The sequence below is a fragment of the Rattus rattus genome, chromosome 14 (assembly GCF_011064425.1).
Source record: "Rattus rattus isolate New Zealand chromosome 14, Rrattus_CSIRO_v1, whole genome shotgun sequence".
NCBI lineage: Eukaryota > Metazoa > Chordata > Mammalia > Rodentia > Muridae > Rattus > Rattus rattus.
This window is the reverse complement of record NC_046167.1, coordinates 74,829,579-74,857,419: the sequence shown is the minus strand read 5'-3', so window position 1 is coordinate 74,857,419 and position 27,841 is coordinate 74,829,579. Positions and strand designations below refer to the sequence as shown.

The 27,841-nt window shown below is 38.0% G+C and overlaps 1 protein-coding gene across 1 annotated transcript in view; it reads right to left on the bottom strand.

The window, feature by feature from the left end:
* The window catches only part of LOC116883275 (contactin-associated protein-like 3), a 164,739-nt gene that overhangs the window by 25,211 nt on the left and 111,687 nt on the right, over positions 1-27,841 (bottom strand). Inside the window, 7 exon segments of the mRNA XM_032884263.1 lie at positions 2,092-2,219; positions 4,021-4,177; positions 11,791-11,991; positions 14,318-14,437; positions 20,433-20,539; positions 23,595-23,766; positions 26,951-27,094. Of these exon segments, the coding sequence (XP_032740154.1) occupies positions 2,092-2,219; positions 4,021-4,177; positions 11,791-11,991; positions 14,318-14,437; positions 20,433-20,539; positions 23,595-23,766; positions 26,951-27,094 (1,029 nt within the window).

The window sequence follows — 27,841 nt, the reverse complement described above, 5'->3', positions numbered from 1 at the left end:
GGACTTTATAAGAAGAAGAAGAAGTTTACAGACTCAGGGGGAAAATTCTCACAACAGTAGCATTCCAGTTTCATGGATGCCCATAGTGTTAAAAGACATTGTTATTTATAACACAGGAAGTGACACAAGCATCCAGATATGAACACTGGTTGTTCAATCCCTAAACCTCACAGTGATGTGACCTATGTATATGATCACATCTATGTGCATTTTTACACACACTAGGTTTACATCTCAGATGAGGATCTCTGGGAGAATGCACAAGACATTTTGTAGAAAGCAGCTCCTAGGCCAATCTTCTCCTCTTTGGGAGGTATATAGTCATTGTTCATGATACTGTATTCAATCTTGACTCACTCAGGTGCCTCTTCAGCTAGTTATGGAAACCTCTGGATATTAGGGGGTGTATGTGCTGCACAATATGGCACACTTAGCAAGAATATGCAGCAGTGCTCAGGGATCATATTACTCTCTTCTCTCTTCTCTGTCTCTCTCTGTCTCTCTGTCTCTCTTTGTCTCTGCCTCTGTGTGTCTCTGTGTGTGTCTCTGTCTCTCTGTCTCTCTCTTCTATCTTCCAAATCTTGGAGTACAGAAGTAATTAAAAATAAATTTAGTTACATTACAAAGTACAATAATGCTAGTGGATAACAAACATTTTAAACACATTTTTCCAAAAACAATTTTTTTTGGTGAAAGTTCACGTACTAGGCAATGAATAGAGCCCCCAGATTTGAAGGAGCTCTAGGACTATAATGACAATGCATCAGAGGCAGATAAAGGAAACCTTGGCTGTGGAATGCAACCATAGGTAAATCTCCTACGGTATGAAAGACTATGCTAACACTCGCTGTCATATAATGGTGAAGTAGTATTACAGAGGTCTGAGAAAAATAAAGGTTAACCTTACAATGATCTTCTATTACTCGAGCTGTCCTCAGAGTATGAGTGTAATAAATGAAAAGTTCCTAAGCAGTCACAAAGTTGGAAAATAATTCACTGAAGGGTTGTTCTTGAAGAAAACAATAAACGAACAATAAAGCAGCCAACAAAATAATCGGGTCAAATAAGGATAATTCACTCATTATAAGATAATACAGGCAGAGCATCCCTAATGTAGGATCTAGAATATAGGATTCCCCAAGGCCCCCAAAACAGTATATGCATGTGCATGTGTATATGTGCATGCTGATGTATATGGCAGCTGTACTCATGAGTAAGGGTGTATATGAACACATGTGTGCATGCATATGGAGTCCAGAGGATAGCTATGGGTGTCACTCCTTAGATGCCATCTATTTTGGAGACAGGGTCTCTCACTGGCCTGGAATTTTTCAAGTAGTCTAGCCTAGCTGGTCACCAAGGTGCAGTGATCATTCCTGCTTCTGCCTCTCTAGTATAGAGCATATAAGCACTACGTACTGCCATATATGATTTTTATGTGGGTTCTGGGAAATTATCTGTGGTCTTCATGTTTTCAATGTAAATAATTTACCAACTGAGCTATTTCCCTAGAACCTAAAGTCCTAAACATCCTGATCCCAGATCTGAAAACAGAGATTCCCAGATTTTATTTTGGGAGTACTCAATAGTGAAATGGGGTACTGATCTTCAGTGCTGACACAGTTTTCACACCTCAGTTTAGTATGCGTTAGATCTTAGATGCTCCCCAACGTTAAAGGCTTGGTTGCCAGTCTTTGGTGCTATTGCAACCTTTAGGAGGTGTGGCCAGTGAAAGAAAGCTATGTCACTGGGGATGGAGCCTTGAAGGGGATTGTGGGCCCCTCCCCTTCCTCTCTGTTTGCTTCTTGGCCACCAGAATGTCTCAGCAGCCTAAGTGTACTACATGTTCCTCCCCATGAGAGTGAAATCAATGGGGCCACCAGATGAAACTTCCAGAACCATGTGCCGAGAGAAACATTTTCTCTTTTAAAGTTATTTATGTGAATTATTTGGTCATAGCAACAGAAAGACGACAAGTTATGGTTTCTTACCCTGGCCCTAAGATTGGTACCAGTTCTGTGACCAAAATAAGGATACTTGTCTACCTAATAACCAGAACATGTTATTGTAAAAATAGAACTGTGTACTTACTGTCTCCCTGGCAAAGCAAAGGCCCCAGCGTATAAGCAGCTTCAGAGTGTGGACGGCCTGTGTCTGTCACCACCATCTCAGTGACCGGCAGGTGCTCCTTATGGGAAAGGACTATTGTGTCACTGGTCCTAAGAAACAACAATCCAACTATTAAAATTATTCTAATTAACATGAAGATACAATTACCTATGATATTATTATACTATATTGTATTAGGACTATTATCTCTTGAGATAATGAAGCAATTATTGCTCTTTCAAGATTAGTCTCAGAATAATATTTAAATGAGAGTTAATTACAGTTAATTGATATTTTAAACTTAAACATATTACAAGATCTTATTTTATCAATTTTTTCAGAGTCCTTTTGTGGTGATTGTAGTTCCTCTGATAATTTTTTTAATTTGTAAAACTAAAGTGACAGATTAGAAAACAAAATAAATGCAATCCCTCTCTAAGTAAGTAACATACAGACCAGTGCATGTGACATTTCTCTGTGGCATGATGAGTCTACTCAGTGGATACACAGCACTCACCTTCTGTTGACCAGGTGCTGTGCCAGGCATCAAGAACACATAGTGTGGTAAAATATGTATATGAGTATTCTGCCTGTATCTGTTTGTATGCAATGTGTGTGCCTGGTGCCTGTGATGTTGTTGATCCCTGGAACTAGAGTCATGATGGTTATGAACTGCCATTTTGGTGCTGGGAATTTAATCTCAGGACCTCTGTAACACTTGTTCTTTTTTTCTTTTTTCTTTTTTTCGGAGCTGGGGACCGAACCCAGGGCCTTGCGCTTGCTAGGCAAGCGTTCTACCACTGAGCCAAATCCCCAGCCCCGTAACACTTGTTCTTAACCACTAAGCCATCTTTCCAGCCCCAAATCAAAATTCTTAACTCTCATATCCTTTCAGATATGCAAAACTAAAACACTCATGAAACCATAGCTTGAAATTTAAAAAGATAAATGAATTAAATATTCTGGAGTGTGTACAATATTTAATGGTAAAGAAAGGTTATTTCTTTATTAAAAATAAGATCTCAAAACTTCTTCAATAGAAATATTTCCCCACTCACCCCTATTTTTTTACTTATTCCCTATTTTTTTCTGAAGTATATATTACTTGTGTAGCATGCCTAATTTGAAAATCCAAGTTATAAGTATTCTAAAATGTGAAAATTACTGAATTCTGGTTTAATGCATAAAGTGGAAAATTTCACGCCTAATGTCTTGTGATAGTTAAAGCACAGGTGCATTAAAACACTGTGTAAAATTACCTTCAGCCCACGTGTGTATGGTGTATACAAATAAAATTCATGTTCAGACTTGGGTCACATCTCTAAGACACATCACTAAGTGTATGTAAGTGATTCAAATCTGAAAATACCTGAAACCCTTCTGAAACCTCCCCAGCACTCTTCTTACAACTTCACTTGCAAACATATTTTCCAAAGGTTGGGGCAAAATTCAGAATGATTGTGATAAATCTTCTTTTCTGAAATAAGATGCGGCCTTTTCCATTTCTGTCCTAAATTTTCCTTTCATGGTAGTTCCAGGCCTATTGCATATAACTGTAGCTGTTAGCATAGAAGTGTTAGCTGTTAATCCAGGGAGATGAGTGTACAGACCTGGGCTCTCCTCCCCTCCTTAATAGAAAAGAATGCCACTCCGTAAACGCTTATGTTCTTTGTATAATGTGTTTTTCAGTTTGACTACTTCAAATGAGTGTTTGGTCTGCAATAAAATATTCTTTTAGAAAATATACAATTATCTGTGTGATCACATTTCATTTAGACATATTTTAACTTGTTTGAACAAGAGTTTTTTATTTCACCTCACATGATAATTATGCACAAAATACTGCTACGTCTATTTATTTATTTTTTTTGTTTGTTTATTTTTGGTGCAGGGAAATCATGTAGAAATCACCATTCATTCCTGTCAGCATCACAGTTGCAGTGGTATTGAGAATCAATGCAGTTCCCTTCCAATCCACAAGTACACTTTTGAGGATCAGGCAGAGAACCTCCCCAGTAAGTGTATGTTTCATTGGTTCTTCCAACCCACCAGCTCAGTGAGGTTCCATCTGAAAAAACAAGTATGAGAAAGATGACATCTATGCTGCCTCTTTGCCCCGGTCACCACCATTCCAATATAGTTCCTTTACAGGCTTAACAAGTGTGGTTGCTCTCTCTCTCTCTCTCTCTCTCTCTCTCTCTCTCTCTCTCTCTGTGTGTGTGTGTGTGTGTGTGTGTGTGTGTATACATGTGTATGAGAGATATAGGTAGAGAAATAGATAGGTAGATAGATAGATATAGGTAGAGAAATAGATAGGTAGGTAGATAGATAGATAGATAGATAGATAGATAGATAGATAGATAGATAGGGAAGTCTTAATTTTATCCCAACAGGAAAAGGTTTTTCTGAAGAATACTCATTCAATTCCTTCTCTCCATGTTTCAATGTACAATGTCATTTATTCCCACTTACTTTTGTTTTATTATAAAATGAGTTCTTAATTTTTTTGTGCACTAGATCGTACATTCTCTAGAAGGGAATGTAAATTCAAGCCATTGAAAGACCCATCTAAACAAAAGCCAAACTAATTTACAAAACGAAACGATCCTGTTTGAAAAATAAGATGTTCACCAAGACAGATGAATGTTTGTACAGAGGCTCAGATCAATCTTACCAAGTCTTTTTTTCTTGAGGACACGCACATAGATTAAGCATTTGGGAAGGCATGATTTCCCTGTGAGGAATATATATACACACACACACTTTTACACGTATGAGTTTTTCTTGAATTGTGTAGTCTGTCTATTTGGAGGGTCAAGAAATTTCACTAATGGGTCTTTTTATGCCTTGGGTAGTATTATTCTCAGAAACCAGGGGCTCTGTCACCTAATCCTGTCAGTGGTAGGAGGTGCTCAGGTCACCTACAGTGCAGGTAGAGTAGTTATAGAACTAGGTGGCGAGGACAGTCACTCAGAAGCATGGATGGGCAAGGAGGGAGGTAAATGGCAGTCATCGAACAGGAGATCACAAGAAGCAAAGGAACCGGGGAACTGGGTTAACTCAGGGCAAACCTCGAAACATACTATGCTTTGCTTGGTGCCATTTTTCAAATGTATTATGTTGTCATCACTGGATCTTGAGTTAGGATCTGGAATTCTTTTCAGCTTCTATTACAACTGAATTACAACTTATTCATCAATAGGATATCTGTAATTACTGTTACTTTCATCTAAGCACCCTTCAAAGAAAGACATGGGAAGTTGGTTCTGTTTAGTTTTCAAAGAAATAAGTGCCTAGAACATCAAACACTTATCACTAGGGAGTAATAACTATTCAGAAAATGTAATGTTCTTCTCCAAATACTATTTTTTTTCTTAAAACGGTGTCCACCACTGCACTTGCATGGATGTAGAGTAAAATCTTATTATATCCTAAATGTACAAGAATGAGTTTGCATCTAAAAAAGGAGTACATTTTCAGATGTAGTTAATGTATTTGGGATTGTTCAAATGCTTTAAAGCAGCAGTTCTTAATCTGCAGGTCGAAATCCCTATGGGGATTAGCTAAGACCATCACAAAAAAACCAAACAAGCCAGATATTTACATTATGATTGACAACAGTAGCAAAATTATAGTTATAAAGTAGCAATGGGAATAATTTTATGGTTAGGGAGGGGTCACCACAACATGAGGATGGATATTAAAGGGCTGTAACATTAGGAAGGCTGAGAATCACTGCTTTAAAGTATTACAGAGAACTTAGGAACAACCTTCAGTATCCATGGTTAAATCCTCTGTAGGTCCCACCCCTAACTGAGCAGCTGGCTACTGGCAGTGGGTAGCTGCTGAGGGAGGGAGAATCATCCTTTTGAAGGTATGACTACTGTAGGGTTTCCATGTTCTAATCTATGGCATCATATTCTTACACATATGGACAGCACAAACTGATCTCAGAGAGCCATATTTTTAATGGAAACAAGAGATGTGAGGTCAGGACAGGAGTGTTTGGTATAGAAAATAGGAGGGACTGGAAAGTGGAGAACAGATAGGTAGATTAGGGCTATTTCAAAATAGAAATAAATTAGTTATGAAATGTAATTCATGTCCAAAGTCAATCAATTCAAAATTAAAACAAAAAATGTTTGTTAGAAGAGAAAAAGAATGAAATCATATGCTTAGTTTAAACAAGATAAAGGGGGGAAGGATTTCAAACCAGAAGTTGTGGCTGGAGAAATGACTCAGCCATTAATGGTTAGGCTCACATCAAACAGAAAGGAAAAGAAAATTAACTGAGCCAGGTGTAGTGATATATGCTTGAGATCCTAACACTTAGGAGGTAGTGTCAGCTGTATCAGGCATTCAAGGGCAGTTTTGACCACCTGAGGTTCTTTCAAAAAGAAACAAACAGGAGCAAACCAGGGACAACTGCTAAGATTCCTATTAGGGATGCTGCATCCTCAGCACACAGTGTGGCAGTGTGAAAGCTAGTGTGGCTTTGAAGAAATGGGGTCTAGAGGGAGGGCCTTGGGTTGTTAGTTTTGGAATTGATTAAGGTGGTTCTTGAGGAACCTCACATTAATTCTCTTGCAATCAAGTTGTTCTAAGAGAAAGGCTGACACCTGAATCTTTTGCTCTGGCTTTTTGTTTGGTCAAGTGATCTCTTGTTCCTTGCCCTCACCCACAGACACTCCCATCATATCATGGTCTGTCTTGGTGTTATATAGCAAGAGAGACCTCATCAGATCTGACTGAATGCTGGTGGCATATCCTTGAGCTTCTAGAAGTATGAGTTATATAAAAACTCTTTTCCTTATGTTATCCACCTTAGAGTATACCACCTCTGTATAGAGATGAAAATAGACTGATAGAATAACAAATAAAAGCTATAATACCAAAATATTAATCAAAGCACCAATAAACACTTTAAACATGAGTGTCTAATATGCCAATTAAAAAACAGGGTGTCAGAGTAGACAAAAAAAAACAACAAAAACTCACAAAACAAATACAAAAAAAAAAAAAAAGATGTGCACTGGACCAAAATTCCTTTTAATGTAAACAGTGTTAGAAGTAAAGAGATACAGCTATCAAAAACAATGACTTTATGAAATTCATAGGCAAATGGTTGGAACTGGAAAATATCATCATGAGTGAGCTAACCCAATCACAGAAAGACATACATGGTATGCACTCATTGATAAGTGGCTATTAGCCCAAATGCTTGAATTACCCTAGATGCCTAGAACAAATGAAACTCAAGACGGATGATCAAAATGTGAATGCTTCACTCCTTCTTTAAAAGGGGAACAAGAATACCCTTGGCAGGGGAGAGAGAGGCAAAAGATTAAAACAGAGACTGAAGGAACACCCATTCAGAGCCTGCCCCACATGTGGCCCATACATATACAGCCACCCAATTAGACAAGATGGATGAAGCAAAGAAGTGCAGACCGACAGGAGCCGGATGTAGATCGCTCCTGAGAGACACAGCCAGAATACAGCAAATACAGAGGCGAATGCCAGCAGCAAACCACTGAACTGAGAATAGGACCCCCGTTGAAGGAATCAGAGAAAGAACTGGAAGAGCTTGAAGGGGCTGGAGACCCCATATGTACAACAATGCCAAGCAACCAGAGCTTCCAGGGACTAAGCCACTACCTAAAGACTATACATGGACCCTGGACTCTGACCTCATAGGTAGCAATGAATATCCTAGTAAGAGCACCAGTGGAAGGGGAAGCCCTGGGTCCTGCTAAGACTGAATCCCCAGTGAACTAGACTGTTGGGGGAAGGGCGGCAATGGGGGGAGGGTTGGGAGGAACACCCATAAGGAAGGGAGGGGGATGTTTGCCCGGAAACCGGAAAGGGAATAACACTAAAGAAATGTATATAAGAAATACTCAAGTTAATAAAAAAAAAAAAAAGAAGTAAAAGAGATATTACCCTAGCACAATTAAAATAAAGCTGGAGGTCATGGAGATGATTCAGTGAGTAAAGCACTTACCACACAAGCACTCAAGCATCAGGACCTAAGTTCAGATCCCTAGAACACATGTAAAGGTTGGGTGCTGTCTGTAACCCCAGCAATGATGGATTCTCTGGCCTGCCAGCCTAGCCAATTGGTGAACCCTACGTTCGGTGTGAGACTCTGCTCAAAAAATTAGTGGAAAACAATCAAGAAAGACACTCAAGTGTTAACTTCTGATCTCAATGTGTACATGCACACCCCCTGCCCCAATACACACACAAGGTAGAGTATCTATATCAATTTCAAAGACTATTTCAGAGGAAGGAAAATCATCAGGAATAAAGAGGGGTGAGATACAATGAAAAGGGGGCCAATTCTCCTATGATACATAATAATTTTAATGTGAATTCTTTCAACAACAGAGAATAAAAGCACGTGAGTGAAAAGCTGGTAGAACTCCAAGAACATACAGACAAATACATTCTAATACTCGGAGACTTGAACACCCGATGGTGATAATCAATGGATCCAGTGGGCAGAAAGCTAAGAACACGTGGAAACTGAACAGCACCACCATCAAATGCATCTTACTGACCTATACAAAATACTTAATACCCAAATTGCAGACACACATTCTTCTCAAATACATATACACTTTATTAAGTTATACCACATTAAATAGATTAAATATAGCTTAATAAATTTAAAGCCAAAGATTCCAGAGATGTGACGTCTGCAAAATGTCTCTGCACAGCATTGCTTTGCTCTAAAAATTTTAAGTAATATGGAAAACCAACAAAGAAATAGAAAACATATAGATTATAAAAGAAAAGTAAATTTAATTTTCCAAACAACATGGTTATATAGAAAACCTCAACAATGAAAATTTCTGCAACTAAGAACGATTAAAGCAAGATTGTGGGTTAGGTCAACTTCTTCCCTATACCAACAATATGTAATTGGAATTCAAAACTAAAACATGACACCTTTTACATTAACACTGAAAATATGTAGATATAAATCTTGTGGATTTAAGAAGGAATGTATAAATTTCTGAGGAAAAAACAAAATACCGAAATAAAAGGAGATATGTCCACACCCACAAAGTTGAAAACCTTATTAAATTTTTCTCAAATTATTCTTTAGATTGATTACAGTCTCGACTAAAATCCTAAAATATTGTTGTAGATATGACAGACCCATTGTAAACTATACAGAAAGGCAAGAACTGTAAATAACAGATACACTAGAGAAGAATCAAAGGGGGATACTCATACTATGTAACCTAAGAATTGAACAGTATTCAGGACAGCATGGCATTATTTCCAATAACAAACAAATCAACACACTAGACAACTAAGATAAGGCAACATGTGTATAATCAATAGGTCTTTGGAAAAGATTCAAAGTAACTCAGTGGAAAGGCACACTCTTTCTCTCAAGTTGCATTTAAAACAAGTAGGAACCCATGTGCAAAAGAAAGTAAATCCAGAAATTTAACACTTTTTAAGCAAGTTCATTCAAAATTGATGGCTAGACCTATGGTGGAATGCAAAATTATAAAACTTTGGTAGGAAAAAGATAATTGATGAGCATACATTCTTAGTAGTCTAAGCTGTAAAGAAGGAAGGCAGGTGTATTACAACAAATGAATGATAAAGAAGTACATTATTAAAGTAACTAACTTTAAAGAGGAATGTTCTGGGTAAAAGCAGCTAATCTCTGTAGGTTACACTCTCTATTACTCTATGTAATACTCCACTCTTCATCGTTAAAAAAAATAACAGTCACAAGAAGCATTGAGACAGAGAACAAACTAGTTAGGAGTTACACGAAGGTTAGCTGGGTGGAGTGGTAGTGGGGCAGTTGAGGTGTGAGAGGAATGATTCTTTGTGATCGAATATGTGGGTTGACTATACCACTGTCAGTATTCTGTGGTGATGCTATGGTTTTGTAAGGTAATTCTTTTGTGAGGGAGCAGGGTAAGGAGGGCTAGACTTGTTTCTCAAACATGTATGAAACTAGTTTTAGTTAAAAATTTTATAATCCTATCAAAGTCATAGGAAAGAAACAGGTCTCTTTTTCAAAAGAAAATTTCCTTAGGGAATTTAAGCCCTAGCACAAGATCACCTGAGGATTTTCTCTAGTGATTCTGAAGCCCAGGATTCCCCTCAGACTGATGGACTTGGATTTTCTGGCTATCGGATTCAGGTATCACTACAACTTCATAATCCAATGGTACTTTATAGGGAGGGAAGCAAGCGAGAATAGCACCTCATGAGCTGTGTCAGCTGATAAGACGAAATGGATCAAACCTCCTAGTATAAGGAAAACTTAGACCTCGTTATCTTTCCATTTCACCTCTGCCTGAATCAGGAATGTCAGGACACATTAGGGCCATTCCAAATGCTTGTCTACATTTAAGTTAAAATTTAAAATTCTCCCCTGGCTTTACATTGTTGCTATAAGACATGCATGTGAGGGATGCTTGTGTATTCATAATATCTTCACTGTCACACATCCATTCTCCAAACTTAAAATGCTCTGTTTTTGCCTTTCTTGAATAATCCTTATGTCTAGGAGTAAAGCCCAAATAACAAGAGCTAGCAAACATATTGAATACTAACCTTGCAGGCCAGGTTCCTTGCTGAGCTGGAGAGTGTCCAGGAAGTGGACTTAGCTCATGTATGTGGGGCTCGCTCGCTGGCTCACAGGGTCATACCTATGTAACTTGTCTTTTGGCCTTCATCTGTCTATTCCACGGATGGCTAACCAATGTGTTGTATACTATAGTCCCACTATATATAATTAGTGGTAAGCAGCTCACTGATAAAATTTGAAGCAATGGACCTAAAAAATACTAAATTTTGAAATCTCAGTTATACATTTTAAAAAAATCTAGTAAACTTGGGGTGACAATTCCTTCCTTCCTGAACTCAATTGAGCAAAGCTCATACGAACTCAGAGATTGAAGAAGTAAGCACAGGGCCTAAATGCGTCTGCATCAGGTCCTCTGCTTATGTACCACAGCTTTCAGCTTAGTATTTTATGGGTCTCCTGAGCGTGTGAATGAGTGGGTCTCTGATTCTTGTGCCTGCTCTTAGGATTCTTCCCCTTCTGTTGGGTTGCTTTGTCCATCTTCGATGTGATGGCTTTTGCCTTATTTTATTATATTTTATTTTGCTATGTTTGGTCACCATCTCCTAGAAGCCTGTTTTTTTCTAATGAGACGGAAAGGGTATGGATCTGGAGGTGAGGAACTAGAGCGGGGGGACCTACAATCAGGATATATTGTATGAGGAAAGAATATATTTTCAATAAAAGAAAAAATGAAAAATCATACCTCACCTTAGGGAGGGAAAAGACATTATGGATTGCAGCTAGTCACCGAGAATTACTAGGCCATTCCCGCCCTTTTTATCATGATCCCTTAATTGTGAACAGAAAGGTAATGCTATTATCAATACAAAGTTTCCTTATATTAAAAAATGCATGCCAGTAGTCGTATGCACGCACACTGAACGTTCATTAATATGTCAGGGGTGTTCTTTACAAATGTTTTGTGGTCCAGAGCCTGGTGGAATTAGGAAAGGCTTTGGGTAAACTTCCAGTAAATGACCTTGGCCTTTTCCTATGGAAATGTATTGCATCCTATGGCCTGCAGAGCTGCCCTTTTGCCCTAGTGCCCTTTCTGCAGCATGCGGGGTCCTCACCTCCTATGTCTGAGGGCCCTGAGGTCCTGCATTGTAGGTCCACCTGCTGCTCACAGTGCTCTGCAGTATCCACCACAGCCCGCAGCTGTGCTGCAGTGGCAGCGTAGGAAAAGGTTGCAGAACGCGTGTGTCCTTCTGGGCCACCTCTGACTGTCACCACATCAGGCCCTCCGTGCTGAACAACAGTCCACGCTGTGTCTGCTGGGAAGAAACCAGACGGAAGAGAGACATCGACGGGCTGCAGGGCTACTCACAAAGCACAGACCAAAGGCATGTTAATATTAACTTTTAAAATGGTGTTTTGTGAATTACCTACCCAACATTATATTTCAGGTTTTTCCTATTAATTAAATAAATCATAAAGAGCTAAACTGGACATTGAAGGCATTCATGAGCCTCTTTCTTCCTTTCTTTCTCTCTTTCTTTCTTCCTTCCTTCCTTCCTTCCTTCCTTCCTTTCTTTCTTTCTTTCTTTCTTTCTTTCTTTCTTTCTTTCTTTCTTTCTTTCTTTCTGGATCTCCACGTTTGTTTGTTTGTTTGTCGTGGTCTTGTTTTGGTGGTCTTGAGGCATTCATTTAAGTGTTGATCAGTTTAATAAGTTTGAAATCATGCAGGGTTTAAATGTAATAATAGAAAACATCCTTGGAACACCGAGTTGAAGGCTTGAAAATCTAGTTTTTCTGAAGAATAAAATGGTAATCTGGGGACATTATGAGATATACATTGTTATTTACACTTACATCATGACTGCCGTTGTTACCATAGTAAGGAAGATTAGGTAGGATAGGAACGACTACTATTCCCCATTGATCCGCAATTTCTTTTAATAACATTAAGAATTTTAGAACTAGGAAGGACAATGAGTAGCATCTTTATTGTAGGGAAGTACAGCCTATTCTGGTGCATTTAAAATGGTTCTTAGCACCCTCCTCTTCTTCTAGAAGCACGAAGAGATTTTTCTCCAGTATTTACTATGAGAAGCTGGTCAAACTCATAACAGAAAAGGCTCACAATGATGGGGTCTGCCCAAACTTTTAACTCTCAGGCTTGTCCCCACTGCACCTGAAAGTGTACCTCCACTTTCGCTCTGGTATCTCTACCCTGGCATTTGGTTCCGTGGAGGCTGCTGCTCTTCAGTATCTGTTCATCCAGGCTTCTGGATGTATCTGCTTATTCATCTCTCCAATTTGATTGTCAATGTTCTCCGTGATTTTATTTCTCTAATGGATCTCGGAAGAGTTACTAAGATTCATGTTTGTCCAGTCCTTTGCTGGGTAACACATAGCCATCATTCCCCAGCTCCTTTGCATGCCTGACACTGGTTTATGGAAGCTCTAACCTTATCTCCATTTTCAAGTTTCTGGAAGAGTATTTTGACTGTTGACCTTTTAAAGTTGCTATGGCTTTATTTGTATGTCTTAACACTTTCTTATTGGTTATGAGCAGTGTAGCCTCTAGCTTCCTCACCTTTAATTTTTTGATGCTCAAGATTCCTCTTGGTTTGAGCTTCGTGGGTTCTTTGATTTTGCTGGGGTCACTTTATGTGGATGCCTGAAGACGATGGGGTACAAACGAATCCTGGGAAAAGCTGCAGGATGAATGCTCACCACGTTGTCTCCATTTGGTTTGTCTGATCAGGGAGTTCTGGTGATAATTTATATCTCTTAGCAGGACCTTCAGGTCTCATTATCTCCAGCACATTGCTGCAAGGTGGTTCTGAATCACTTAATGCTCCCCTGCTTTAATATTTTTTGACACCCTTTACTAGAGCATTTTTAGTTTCTTTGTACTTTTTTTTTTTTCTCGGAGCTGGGGACCGAACGCAGGGCCTTGCGCTTGCTAGGCAAGTGCTCTACCACTGAGCTAAATCCCCAACCCTTCTTTGTACTTTTATTTGTCTGTTTTTTTCCCCTCAGTTGTTGATGACCCATCTGGCTACTGGCCAATTTATGAAACTTTAGAACATTTCAAGTCATATTAAATGAGAACTATTTATTTCAGGTTTCCTCTTCTAGGGAGTTGAAAACGATGAGTGAAAGCAAATTTCTGAAAAATTAATTATCATGTAATCTTCCAGACTAAAGCAGTGTTTATCTGTAATAATATGTAAACCAAGGGTGGTTTATAATATCAAAAATAAATCTCCATCACTAAATGTTCTAAGCTGTACATAAATTCTACCATATATATGCTGTTTCCTAGCACTTTAAGCAATTAGTATTTTTATTTTAAACTGTAAAAATAGGAAAATCTTAGAATCAATGTATCATATTTATTGTTATAGCTATAAACACATGTGATTGTGAGAAATGTAGGAGCAATAAGGATGACCTGGGCATGGCTTTTGATTTTGCTACATAAAATTTACAAAATTATTAAATACATATTTATGTGGTTTTTCTACTTAACATTATACAATTATCAAACTTTATTTTTATACAATATTGTCAACTAAGTAGACTTTTGAATATACTCTGATTCTAATTCTATGTATAGCTGTTTTGCAAATCTAAAGGCTATAAATGTACCTGTCATATTGCAGTACACAAGAAACGGCGCCAGCTGTCCACTTCCATCTACATCAATGTAGTAAAGTCCAGAAGGGCTCCCTCTGTGCCTGTGGGCTTCACAAGACTGTTCATAGATGGCTGCAGGGGAATACCATTTACCAGAAACAGTACTTTCAATTATTTTCCACAGGTTTTCATTTCTAAATTATAGATACATGAATATATGATTCAACCTAGTTTTATTAATATATGTGACATTACATCTGATTAGATAAAAGAAACAATGATCAAATGTTTAAAATTAAATTTAGTAGCAGGAGATTATCAAATTACAACAAGTTTGTGTTCAGTATTATTAGGCACTAGTAAATATTTGGTGTATGTTTCTATATTTAGTAGAAAGAAAAATAGTTTGTCAGTCACTAAAAATTAAGATTTCCATGCATCAGAGAATCTTCCACACAAGCATGCGCAGCAGAGTTCAAATTCCCAGCCCCTGGTTAAGAATCCAGGTGTGGTTGAGCGCTCTTATAACCCCAGTGTTATATGGGGTGGAAAGAGGAGGCTCAATGGAGCTTGCTGCCTACCAGCCCAACCTAGACTCAGTGGGAGACCCTATCTCTAGGAAATATATTGGAGAGAAATAGACATCCAACATCCTCCTCTGGTCTCTGTGGGCTGGGCATCCATTGACACATAAGATCACATACACAAGATGGAGGTTATGCTGGGAATGGGATACGGTCTTTAAGAGGAAATTATTTGGAAACATATGGGGATTATACTCTCTCTGGGTACATGTTTTCTCTCGCTTTTAAGTTAAGGATGATATTTTGAAGCACATTGTGAAAGAGTTAGAAGGTAGTCTGGGGGAAATTGTAGCTCCCAATCCTACATGATGTTAATTCCCAATCCTATTCAAACTTGTGACAAGTAACCGTGAGAACTAAGTGCCAAAATTAAAGAAGGAAATTTTACTCTAACCGTAAAAACTTAACATTCAACAAATATTAGTTATAACCTACTCAGGTAATACGATGTTATCCAACAAATACACTGTAATACATATTTTAAAAAATGAGTACTTATACCCTTTGCTTTAAATGAACATCTTAAAGACATGAATACGACAAATGTATGAGCAACTCCTCTTTATTAAAAAATAATTAAGTTGAAAAGAAACTTTATTAAGTATTTTGGAAAGGACAAATCATGGTAATTCAAACTCAAAACAGGAGAGAAAATATTTTGATGAAAACATTTTTATATAATGTTTTATTTATTCAGTATAATTGAACATTTTCATTTGTGCATATAAATATGTTACCAAGATACTGGATTCCTAACTTTTTGGTTAAATTTAAAAAAAAAAGACCAGCAAGGTATCATTTTGACCTACAGAAAAGACCTATTCAACAAAGCTAAGAGTGGATATGGCCTCTTGGAGAAGGGATTTGATGAATGTCAACTGTGTTAGTTTCTTTCATTAGACCCTCAAAGGTCAGGATTTTGCTGTACCAGCAAGTTCATTTTGGCCTTTGAACTATGCCAAAAAACATTTCAAAGGGAATGGGATGCATTTATATCATTATTATAAGAATATTGAATTTTCTACATTTATTTTCATAAATGTTAATTCAAAATATTTTTCAAATACTCAAGGAACACCAAGGAAAACAACAAAAATTGTGTAATATTGGTTCAAAAAAATAAATGAGTTCAAGAGATCATCATTAATCTCCCTCATATGTTTGAACTAGGCTACTGGAAAGCCACTCCCATGTTCTCTCACATACTGGCCTTGGAATATCATTAAACGTTTTGACCTTCTGAACAACAGACCTTTACCCTAAACTACCCTACCCAGAGACCTCTGTGACTTCAACCCTCTTTGGTTTAAGGCTGGATTTATGATTGCCATTTAATAAAACATTGGGACATATTTTCAAGATTGCTTTCATGGATTGCAATCCAAATTGACCCCATATAAATGTAATTTTCCTTAATTTTGACTCGACTGACTTTATTCTTTAATAAGAAAACGCCCCCGTGTAGGGGAATGCCAGGTCGGGGAAGCAGGAGTGGGTGGATGGGTGGGGGAACACCTTCATAGAATCGGGGGAGGGAGGATGGGACAGGGGATTTCTGGAGGGGAAACCAGGAAAGGGATAACATTTGAAATGTAAATAAATAAAATATCAATTAAAAAACAAGCACAAGGTTGGGATTTGGCTCAGTGGTGAGAGCTTGCCCTAGCAAGCACAAGGCCCTAGGTTGGTTCCCAGCTCCAAAAAAAAAAAAAAAAAAAAAAAAACAAAAAAAAAAAAGAGAGAAATTGAAGGTAAGATATGGGTGTTATTTTTCTCTCATTTCATAAAATGGAATATTTAGAAAACTTTGTAAAAAAAATGTGTGTGGACGTCTGTGTATGCATGTGTGAAATGTGTCAAGAACATATTGTAAAGGGAATGGTGTGCATTTATAGCATTACCATAAGAATGACTTCAGATGTACTTCCTTAGGTACCACTCACATTCTACCTTTCTTGAGATGGGTTTTTGTTGGCTTGGAGATTACCAAATAGTCTGTACTGGCTGGCCAGTGAACCTCAGGGATCCACCTCCTTCTGTCTTTCAGTTTGCTGAAATTACAAACACTGGCTACCATGCTCAGTTTTACATCGGTACTAGAAATTGAAGTCTAGTCTTCATGCTTACCAGGCAAACACGAAACTAAATCAGCCATCCCCTCAGCCAACAAAACTTCTTTTTGTTTGTAGTGTGCATGAAGAAATCTTAAGTCTGAACAAATTTAAGGTAAACAATGTGAGTGTCATCCTAGAATAGCCCCAGAGTAAGCTGATGAACTCATCAGTGTTCTTTCAGTGAATGTCATAGGTTGGAAGATAAGTCAGATGTATTACTGTTATGTGTATTTAATTGTGCAAGTACCTGTACATGTCCGACAGGATTTATACTCATGGTTAGAGTTTGTAATAGGCTTAGCTAGAGAACACACATCAAGGAGAATAATCAAAACTTTTGTTTTTCTGAGTCCCTTGACTTTTTAAATGACAAAGAATACATATATTAGATACATTGCTATACAAAACAACAATGGCCACTTATGAATGAGTCTCATGATTAAGGGTTTGCTGAGACCCTGCTTCACATGGTTCATCGATTTGAAAACCTTAATTGCTAAAATCCACAGTTACAAGGACACTACTGGATCATGTTAAAATTTAAATATTTGAGGGTTTTTGAGATGGATCAGTGTTTAAGAGCACTGGTTGCTTTTTCCGAGGCTCACAACTCTGTAACTCCAGTTGCAGGGGATCTGACATCTTGACACAGACATACATACATGCAGGCAAAACATCAATGCACATAGAATAAGAATAAATAAATCATTTTTTAAAATGGAAATACTTCCCCTTCCAACCTTTCGGTATTTGGGGAGTTATATTTGAATACAGGATATAGGCATGCATGATTAGTAAAACTAGTTCATGGACTACACCATGTAAGGGAAGTTGCTGGTATGGAAGAACATACAAAGGGGTTAAGGAAGATCTCAAGACTCAATGTTCAAGACTATGCTAGAGAATAGAAGTTCTATGGAAGTAGAAGGTCTCATCCCTGTGGCAGTTACTTTGCCGGGTTACTTATACTTTGGTTCTAGACAAACCCCATACAAAAAAGTAAAGCGTCTGTAGAAATAGAAGCCTTTCTAACCCCAACACGTGCTTGATGAGTCAATCTGCAGGAGGGTTAGGGTGGTGAGTAGATTGTCTTCTCCCTTGCCAGGCTCATGTAGAACTCTGTTTTTGGGAACCCAGGGGTCTCCTCTAACTTCACTTGCATCCCTAAGCAATTTATACTCTGACTTCTCACTGTAGTTCTTGAAAAAGATCAGGGAAATCTCAGTGGCAGGTGGGCTGAGGACTTGAGGTCTGTGGTGGTTTGAATAAGAATGGTCCCTCTGGGCTCCTACGTTTAAATGCTTACTCATGGGGGAGTGGCACTGCTTGGGAGTGATCAAGGGATGAATATAGAGATGACAGGGCTTCAGCTTAGCTTGGTACCACCTACCGGTGACTCCTACTTGAGTCATCACCTGTCTGTCCATTGATTCATTTGTTTGTCCATCCAGACCTGGATGTGAACTTTACCTCCATTGTTCAGAGAAGCTGCGCCTTGTATCTGAAGCTAGGCTAGAGCTTGGATCTGGCTTTGTAAGACTTTCAATAGTTCTCTGTTGTGGTCATTGTTCACTAACATCTTGTCTAACCACTGCAGTGATACTCTTTGCGTCTCTGCCAGATCTCTGCCCCTGCCTCTAGTAAGGTAACTTTGAATTTCTTGAATTTTGCTATGACCTTTTAACCCCTCTGTAACCATTCTGTGACCTATAATACATATGTAGAAATATTTACTGTTTGATGTGTAAATTAAGGCTGGAATAAATGAACCCGTGCTTGCCTACAAGCTATCAAGAAAAACCAGAACTTCTTGGTAAACCGCAGATAAAGCAACCAATGTAGCTGGTGAATTTACTATTAGTCAATAATTTCTATTATGGTGGAAAGACACAAACATGTCCATCTATGTTTCTGACATAACACATTCCCACTTAGACCTATCCTGAGATTCCAGTTCAGTAGATTTGGGTGAGTCCTGAGAGTTTATATTTGTTACAAGTTTCCAGTTGTTTCTGGTACTACTGCTTAAGGACCACCTTTCAAGTGAAGGTTCGCCTAAAGTGAAGGTTCTGGAAACAGCTTCCTTAGTTCAAATCATCACCCTGTCACCAAATAATTGTATGTGGAGCTTCGTATTCTCCTTCTTTCCTAGCCATTATGATGAAAGCAATAATAGTTTTTTATTCTTGAATCTCTCCGGAGTTTAATCAGTTAATTTATGGAACTCACTAGAAAAGGACAGACATATTTAAGAACTCAATAAGTCCACACTTTATGATTCATTATCATCTCCACCAAAGAAAAATCACAATTTAAGAGACTTTAATTGCCTTTTCTAAACCTCTACCATGTAGCACTTCTATCCAGGTTTTTTTTTTTTAATTTTTAATTTTATTACATTGAAGCTTGAGAAAGCTTGACAAATGATTATTTTTCCACCTCTCTGACTGAAAGAATTGTAGGAATTAAATCCAAGTAAAGGAACAAGTTGTTACAACATGTATTCTTTATTCTATTTTCACCCTCTACTTTTAAACCTTTATTTTTGTATGTGAATTTATTTGCCTACATGTACATATGTGAGTGTATGTATGTTCACATGTGTGTGTGTGTGTGTGTGTGTTCACATGCCTGTAGGCTAGAGGTTGACCTCAGTTTTCTTTTTAACAGCTCCCCACTTTGATTTAATTTTGTTTTTTGAGACAGGATTTCTTTGTGTTGCCCTGGCTGTCCTGAGACTTGCTTTGTAGATCAGGTTGCATTAAATTAAGAGATCCACCTGCCTCTGCCTCCTGAGTGCTGGGATTAAGGGCATGCCCCGCCATACCAAGCCTCTATTTTTTGAGATGAGGTTTCTCATTCAACCTGGAGATTCCAATTTGATTAGATTGGTTGACCAGCAGCCCCAGGGATCCTCTTGTCTCTGTCTCCCTAGAACTGTCATTTCATGTCTCTCCTTTTATATGGGGTTGGGGATCTCACGTATTCATGCTTGCAAAGCAAGTACTTTCCCACCCAAGTCACCTCCCTAATCTACATATTATTCTACTAGACTGACTTTGCTACGGCTGACAAGGTTCATTTTTGCTGCACTTAGTATTACATATTTCTTTGTGTTCTCCCGCTGCCCTAGTATTAGATGATATTAAGTGCTGAGGCTGTAGCTCAGTGGCACAGCATTTGTCAATCATGTACAAAGCCTAGGTTTAATCTGTAGCATCAAATAAGCAAAGACACAAATAAACATTAAATACAGTGGCTTAAAATAAACCAGACAGTAGTTGGGTGCTGCAATGCTTATGCTGATATGTCTGCATGCTTGGAGATATGCAGATAAGCAATTAATGAACAGTGTAATAAAATTATCAAAATAGATAACAAAAAGACAAGGAAGTCACAATGACATAAGGATTGAGTTGTGAAGCTTACAGGAATGGCAGGTTGTTCCAGTGTAGCCTGTGCCGTCACAGTCACAGGAGAAGGTGTCCCATGACTGGGTACATCCACTCCCATGTTCACAGTAGTTGGGCAAACACCTATAAGAAACCAAATATAATTACCAACCCCCCTTGCCAATAGGGTTGTGTGCAGGGCACTGGGAGGAAAGGGGGAAGGGGAAACTGTAGTTGGGTTATAATATATGAGAGACAAATAAAATAGTTAAAAAATGGATTTGTAGCATATACAGAAAATTCAATATGACCAGTGAGTGCTGAGTCTGCCTTCAAGGCTTCTATTAATAACAATAATTTTAGATAATGGATTTTGTTGCACATGACAGCTTAATTGGAAACATGCCTTATTTTTCATCCCCAATATCAAAATACTAATATATGTCTAGCAAAATTTATTTCATATATAAAGTAAAATTCATTAAATCCCAATTTAGTAATTGTGGAAATTTTTAAAGAAAGCAGTTGCAAGAGAGGAGAGAAAGGACAGGGAAGTTTTCTGTATTACGGCAATGTGCTTTGAGAAATATTGAATAAATGTTTAAAACTCATGTGCTGCCCTTTACCTTCAGAGTGAGCAATGGATTCTAAAAAGATAAAGTTGCTAAGATGTCAGTCCTGCTCGGATCTGCCTGTACGCTCAGTACAACCTCTCTCAAAACCTCAATGACTTTTTGTCTTCTGTTTTACAAACTTGGGAAAAATCTACCCTAAAATCTCCAAGAATCCTTTAAGAACCCTGAATAGCCACACAACCAGGAAAAGAAAGAACAGAAGTGGGGGTTGGGGATTTAGCTCAGTGGTAGAGCACTTGCCTAGCAAAGCGCAAGGTCCTGGGTTAGGTCCTCAGCTCCGGAAAAAAAGAAAGAAAGAAAGAAAGAAAGAAAGAAAAGAAAGAAAGAAAGAAAGAAAAGAAAGAAAGAAAGAAAGAAAGAAAGAAAGAAAGAAAGAAAGAAAAGAAAGAAAGGAAGAAAGAGAGAGAGAGAAGGAAAGAAAGAGAGAGAGAAAGAAAGAAAGAACAAAGTGAGAGGTGCCTGATATCTCCAGAGTCCTCTGGATGTAAACAAACCGTGTCTTGTGAATCACTGGAGAGCTATCTAAACATAACTTACAAGTGGAATAACAACCACACACACATTTCTGTTCGCTGACAGCTCTCAACCATTTACTCGCGGCTGTCAGATGGCTCCTATGAGCTGCACTGAGGGCCAGGTTGGACGTCACATCGCCTGTCGAGCAAGCGCACGGCTTAGCCAGGACCAGAGCCTTCTCAGCACACAGGGAACTGGGACCAGAGTTTGGAGCTTCCCAGTGGGTGCAGTCTTGGGATCATTTCAAGAATTCTCATTTCACAGGCAATTGGGAAAGCAACTGCAGCAACCTCTTGTACTGTGCACCTTCATCTTCCGATTAATTATTTTTTTCCTATGAAACAACTAATACTCACAGGGAAAATATTTTGTGCCAAATTAAGTTCCTGTGAGTGAATTTTTCATTTGGTAGGGAATATGTTCTTTTAATACATCACCAGACATGATTATAACCCAAAACTTGCTTAGCTGGTGACTGCACAGTTAATGTTTAAAGTAAAATTAACTTTTCTCCATGAAGTAGAAAGTAATAAATCCTATTTGTAGCTATAACTTTTACATTTTTAAGCAGTATCAAGTTAATCTTGATTTTTGGTTTATTTTGGCTGACATATAACAATAATTGTACAGAAATTTGAGGTATTATGTGATACTTTTATCCATGGTATTATTTGTTGGCAGTGGACATCAAGGAGAAGGGGCTAAAGCACAGAATTTATGAAAAATAATGCTCTTCCATGTATGAGCAAATGATTATTTTCAGCTAAAATTACTACAGATATAGACTATTGAGAGCAAAACATTTTTTTAAAAACAATATCTTTGTCAGCTATCCTCCCTGCCTGCCTGTCTGTCTGTCTCTGCTCCCCTGTTTGTGTGTGTGTGTGTGTGTGTGTGTGTGTGTGTGTGTGTGTGTGTGTGTGTACACATGCTATGTACATGTGGATGCCAGAGGACATAAGCTGTTTGTCTTCATCTTCTATCTTCTTTGAGACAGGATCTTTTGTTTATCCCTGCAAATGACCGGCAGGCTGGTCCATGAGTTTCAAGAGATTATCTTGTTTTTTGCCTTGCATCTATCTTGCCATAAGAGCACTGGGGTTACAATGTGTACTCTGAGTTTTTAATTTATGTAGGTTCTGGGGATCTAAACTCAGGTATTCACATTTGAATGGCAAGTGCTTTATCCACAGAGCTATCTCCTAGCCCTAATTTTTAAAACTTCAAATGTTTTCCATGTCTTCTTTACCCTTCACTAAGTCTGTTGCTATGAACAGAGGTTCATTCACTTCTACAGCTCATACTTCTAGAGAATTTACTTTACATTTATTCTGCAGAAAAGACAATTTCGTCTGGTACTGGATTGAAAGAGGGCAGCCTCTCCAATTCTTCTGCTTCATCGGATTTTGAGTTGCCAGTGCAGAGATAAAATGACCAGGTTTGGTAACTATGAACCTGGGGCTATTTGATTTAAAGTTCAAAAAAGGGTGCATTGCCTTAAGAAAACTCTTTTAAATATTTCATTTTATGTGTATGGGTGTTCTAGCTGCATTTGTATCTGTGATACCTGATGCCCCCAGGAGCCAGGGGAGGGTGTCAGAACTGAAACTGGAGTTACAGAGGGTTGTGAGTTGCCATGTGAATGCTGGGAGTTGAATTCAGGTCCTATGGAAGAGCAGCCAATGGTCTTAACTGCTGTACATCTCCAGTCCAATATATTAAAGATCGATTTTATTTGTATATATCTAGGTGAGTATATGCCACACAATTGCATCTGGAGCTGTAGTTAATGGTGTTTGTGTGCTGCCAGACAAGGATGCTGGGAACTGAGCTCAGATTCTCTGTAGGACCAGTATGACCTCATAAGCTGAGCCGTCATTACAGCTCCATGAAATAGGTCTTCTGATAAAGTAGTCATTTGAAAACACTGTTAACACAGTGAGATACACAAGAGAGTCTTTCTAATCCTCACTATTAATGTGACTATGCTATTTCTAGCTTTAAACTTTGAAAAGAGGCATGCTAAAATGACCCAGCAATGCTCTTACCGGTCTATGATGCCACAGGAGTCTATCTGGAGGTCACTGAAGCCCCCCAGCACTCCCTGCTGTACTGCAATAGGATCCACCACTTTGTCACCAATAGAGATGTGCCTCAGGCAGCCCTGGAAGCCTCCATAAGGACTTTCACATCCAGAGCTAGAGCTGTTGTTGGGACAACCTGAGTACAAACACAAAGACAGGAGAAAATTAAGGATTGAGACAACCGTTTGGGGCTGGAGAGATGGCACAGCCGTTATGAGCTCTGATTGTGCTCTTCCCGAGGTTCTGAGTTCAATTCCCAGCAACCACATGGTGGCTCACAGCCATCTGTCATGGGATCAGATGCCCTATTTGGTGTGTCTGAAGACAGTTACAGTGTACTCATATACATTAAATAAATCATATTTTTTTTAAAAAAGAAAACCATTTGTTCCATGAGGACTGAAAGCTTCTGCTTGTTGATGCCCTAGAGAAATGAACTTTGACCTGATCTGACACAATGACAGCCCTCATCAGAAGAAGGGCTAATCTAAGAACACAAGTTAGAACAGATCAAAGGTAAGATAGTAAATTGAGAATTTTAAAAACGGGAATAAAATTAAGATTAAAAAAATAAAATAAGCAATTTTCATAGTTGTCATTGTTGAATAACCAAGTGAAGTTTAACTTCTTTTTTAGTATCTTAAAATATCAATACACTTTATCATCATTTTGTATACACAAAAGAAGTAAAAATAGAGGTAAAATCAAAATAGTTTAAATCAGAGGCTATACTCGGTTTAATAGATGTTGGGTTCTTGATTCATACTAGCTACAAAATGCAGCTGGGTACTCTAATTTATTAAAGACATGTTAAATATTCACTAAATTCATGTTTTAGATGTTATCATATATGTGTATTTGAGATTATTTTAAAATATTTTGTGTTCTGACTTGATAGAAGTATTTACATTGACTTTTCTAATAATTTTAGAAATTAAGTTCTTTAATCATGTGTTAACCAAAGGCTATATTTTACTTTAATGCCAAAAATATAAGGATCCTCCACATAGAATACATGGTGGTAAATATAAATTAGTAGTATAGAACCTTCCATGAATATAATGGAATAAAACAGACACTTGGCTATTTCTGATATTGTAGGTAAAATATGAAGTCTTATCATTCCCTTCAAGTTATTTCCAGCTGAGTTACAAATACCAATGCTTGTGACACAGTGTCCTTTTATTATGTGGGTTTTTGGAAGTGCAATACTTGTATAAGAGGCATGAACATCAGGTTGCATCTGGTTTCACAAGCCTATAATCCCAGTTATTCAGGAGCCTAATTGCAAGCAAATTCAAGCTCTGCCTGAGATGTGCAGTGAGTTCAAGGCCAGTGTAGACAACTTCATGAGGAACTGTTTAATAAAAAAGAAGTTTGGGACTGTAACACACACACACACACATACACACACACACACACACACACACACACATGGGTATAAATGATTTAAATTAAGCAATATCATCATACTTATCTCAAAATACAGAAATCTGGTGGCCTGAGTTGTGACAGTCTACTAATGGTAGCACTTTAACTCATATACTGCCAAGTAAGTGAAAGGACAAAAATGACTGCTATATTAGGTAAAGCAAAACTAACCATTTTAAAGTGGCTTTCACTTCCAAGACAACTGCAGGGTACTATGAGATGTCCATCTAAATCACTGGTTCTCAACCTTCCTAATGCTGCAGCCCTTTAATACAGTTCCTCATGTTGTTGTGACTGCCAACCATAAAATTATTTTTGTCGCCACTGCATAACTATAGTTTTGTAGTTGTAATGAATTGCAATGCAGGTATCTGATATGCAGGATATCTTGTATGCGACTCAAGTGAAAGGGCATTTGACTCCCAATGGTTCACAACCCACAGATTGAGAGGCACTGATCTAAATCAAGGGTCTCGATATTTCAATAAACATGGAAAAACTGAAAGCATTCCCTCTCAAATGTGGAACAAGATAAGGATTCCTACTCTTTCTGCTCTTATTCAATATAGAGCTTGATGTCTTGGGCACGGTATAAAATAATAAAAAGACATAAAAAAGATACATACAACTAGGAAAGGAGGAAGTAAGATTGCAGACTATATGATTAAAGACTTTGAAGACCCTGCCAGAAAACACTCACGTGATAAACACATTCAGGAAAGCAACAAGATACAAATCAGCATTTAAGAACCACGTGAGTTTATACATATATCAATAATAAATCCCATTCGCAGCAGCTTTAGAAATACACAGAAATACATTTAAATCTAATTAAGGATGTGAAAGACCCCTACAATAAAAAACTTAAACAGTGGGAAAAGAGATTAGAGAAAACAGCGGTAGAGGGAAAAACACTTTCCATGCTCAGAGACATGCAGAATTATGATGTGATAATGATTGTATCTATCATAAGACAATGCCTTTTTCCAGGTAAGATGACGATTTATTGTCAAATAAATTGAATTATACCTATCTCTGCCTTGGTTACAAATGAACGAGACTCAGACCACGATTTATTTATTTAGCTTGTGCACAATTACTGGGGGATTATCCCTAAATCTATTTTTCTAATTCACGAGACTGTCTACTTCCCACATGCATTACCCAAGTGTCTGCTGTTGTGTCTTCCCAGGTTATTTCTGCTCCACCAGCCTACCTTCAGGGCACATGCTCCTGGTCCATCAAATCTAATGGAGACCCTCTGTACCCCATCTTCTTCCTCCAGTCTTTCTTCTCTTTCTCCTGTAGTCTCTACCTGCAATCCCCCCTCTGCAGCCTGGTAATTCAAACCCTCATGCCTTCTATTCTCCCCAGTAATTGGCTGTTGCCAGTTTTATTTAACCAATAGTTTTAAATCGGGCACCAAGGTTTACACAACAAAGGCTGGCATATGTGAGAATTACTCATCTTGGAGCAGCCAGATCTTGGGGTACAGAATTTAGCATTTGAATACATAGGAGCACCAGACCAACCCCCAACACAATATGATTTGTCTTTATGTCTAGCTTTTAGAGGAGTATTATCTGCTGTGTGGATTTTATTATAGCACTTGATGTTGAGAAATTCCATGTGAGCTACAGTGTAGTTTCCTTAAATATTAAGTGGAATCAAGAAGTATTGAAATAGCAAAGTAAACTTTCTTTAGTTATTCTTGTTTGGGAAAATACAATGTTTTGTGTTCTTAGAAAACACAAATATGTTTATTTGAGAAAAGAAAGGAAATTATTCATTATTGATTGATTTAAATATATATGATAACGAGTCTGTGGTGAAAGGCAGTGAAGATCATTCAGACCCACTGCCCATGTAGTTGAGTTGCCTCTGCTTACCTCCAAAATAGTAAGTGTCGCCCAAGTGAATCCCCACGGACATCAGGGCCTGAGCGGAGAAGTCTCCATCTACCACGAGGCTTAGGTAGCGACCCTCAGCAGTCAAGGAAACTGAGTGCCACAGCCCATCGCTCAGTACGGCACCTAGAAAAATAACTAGTTACAGACATCTCAATTTTGAAAAGTATAACCACTTATTCAGATCATTGAGTAAGTCAGAGAAGAGCATGATTTATGTGCAGATAGCTTACTGAGGGAAACAAATTAGCCATTTTCTGTAATGAAATGAATCCATTTATTATGACAACACATGAAAATGTTGCCTCTTCTGAAGAATCCCCTGCAGTAAATACTGATCGTGCGCATAGAGTCTCACCTTAAAATTAATTATTCAAATATACATGTCAAAAATCCTTACCAGTGGAATTCAAAATGCAATTTCGTTTAGTCCTCAAATGGAAAATTTACTGGTTTCACTTAATCTATCAAAAAGAAATTATTTTAAACAGTTGGAGGAATGAATTTATAAACTGAGCCAAGGGCAGTTGTGACGGGCTTTGAATGAGAGAGATCACTGTGCTTCCATGAGGGAGGTGGCATTCAGGCAAGCATTGTGACTTTCACCGTGCAAGCTATTTCAAAGCTGTCAATTATAGGAAACTGACAGCTATGCAAATTTTAATTTTTTATCCATACAAATGCAAATGATTAGACCTATAAGATATAATTGGTTTGGGAACTGATTTATATCTGTCCATAAATTCATTTTTACATTACTTATCTTTCAATATACATGATACCTTGTGTTCTCTTTTTAACTGATTGTGACATCTTACTCAGTTAGTCATTAATTAATAGGGCCTATTCCTGTATTAAATAATAATGTATGCT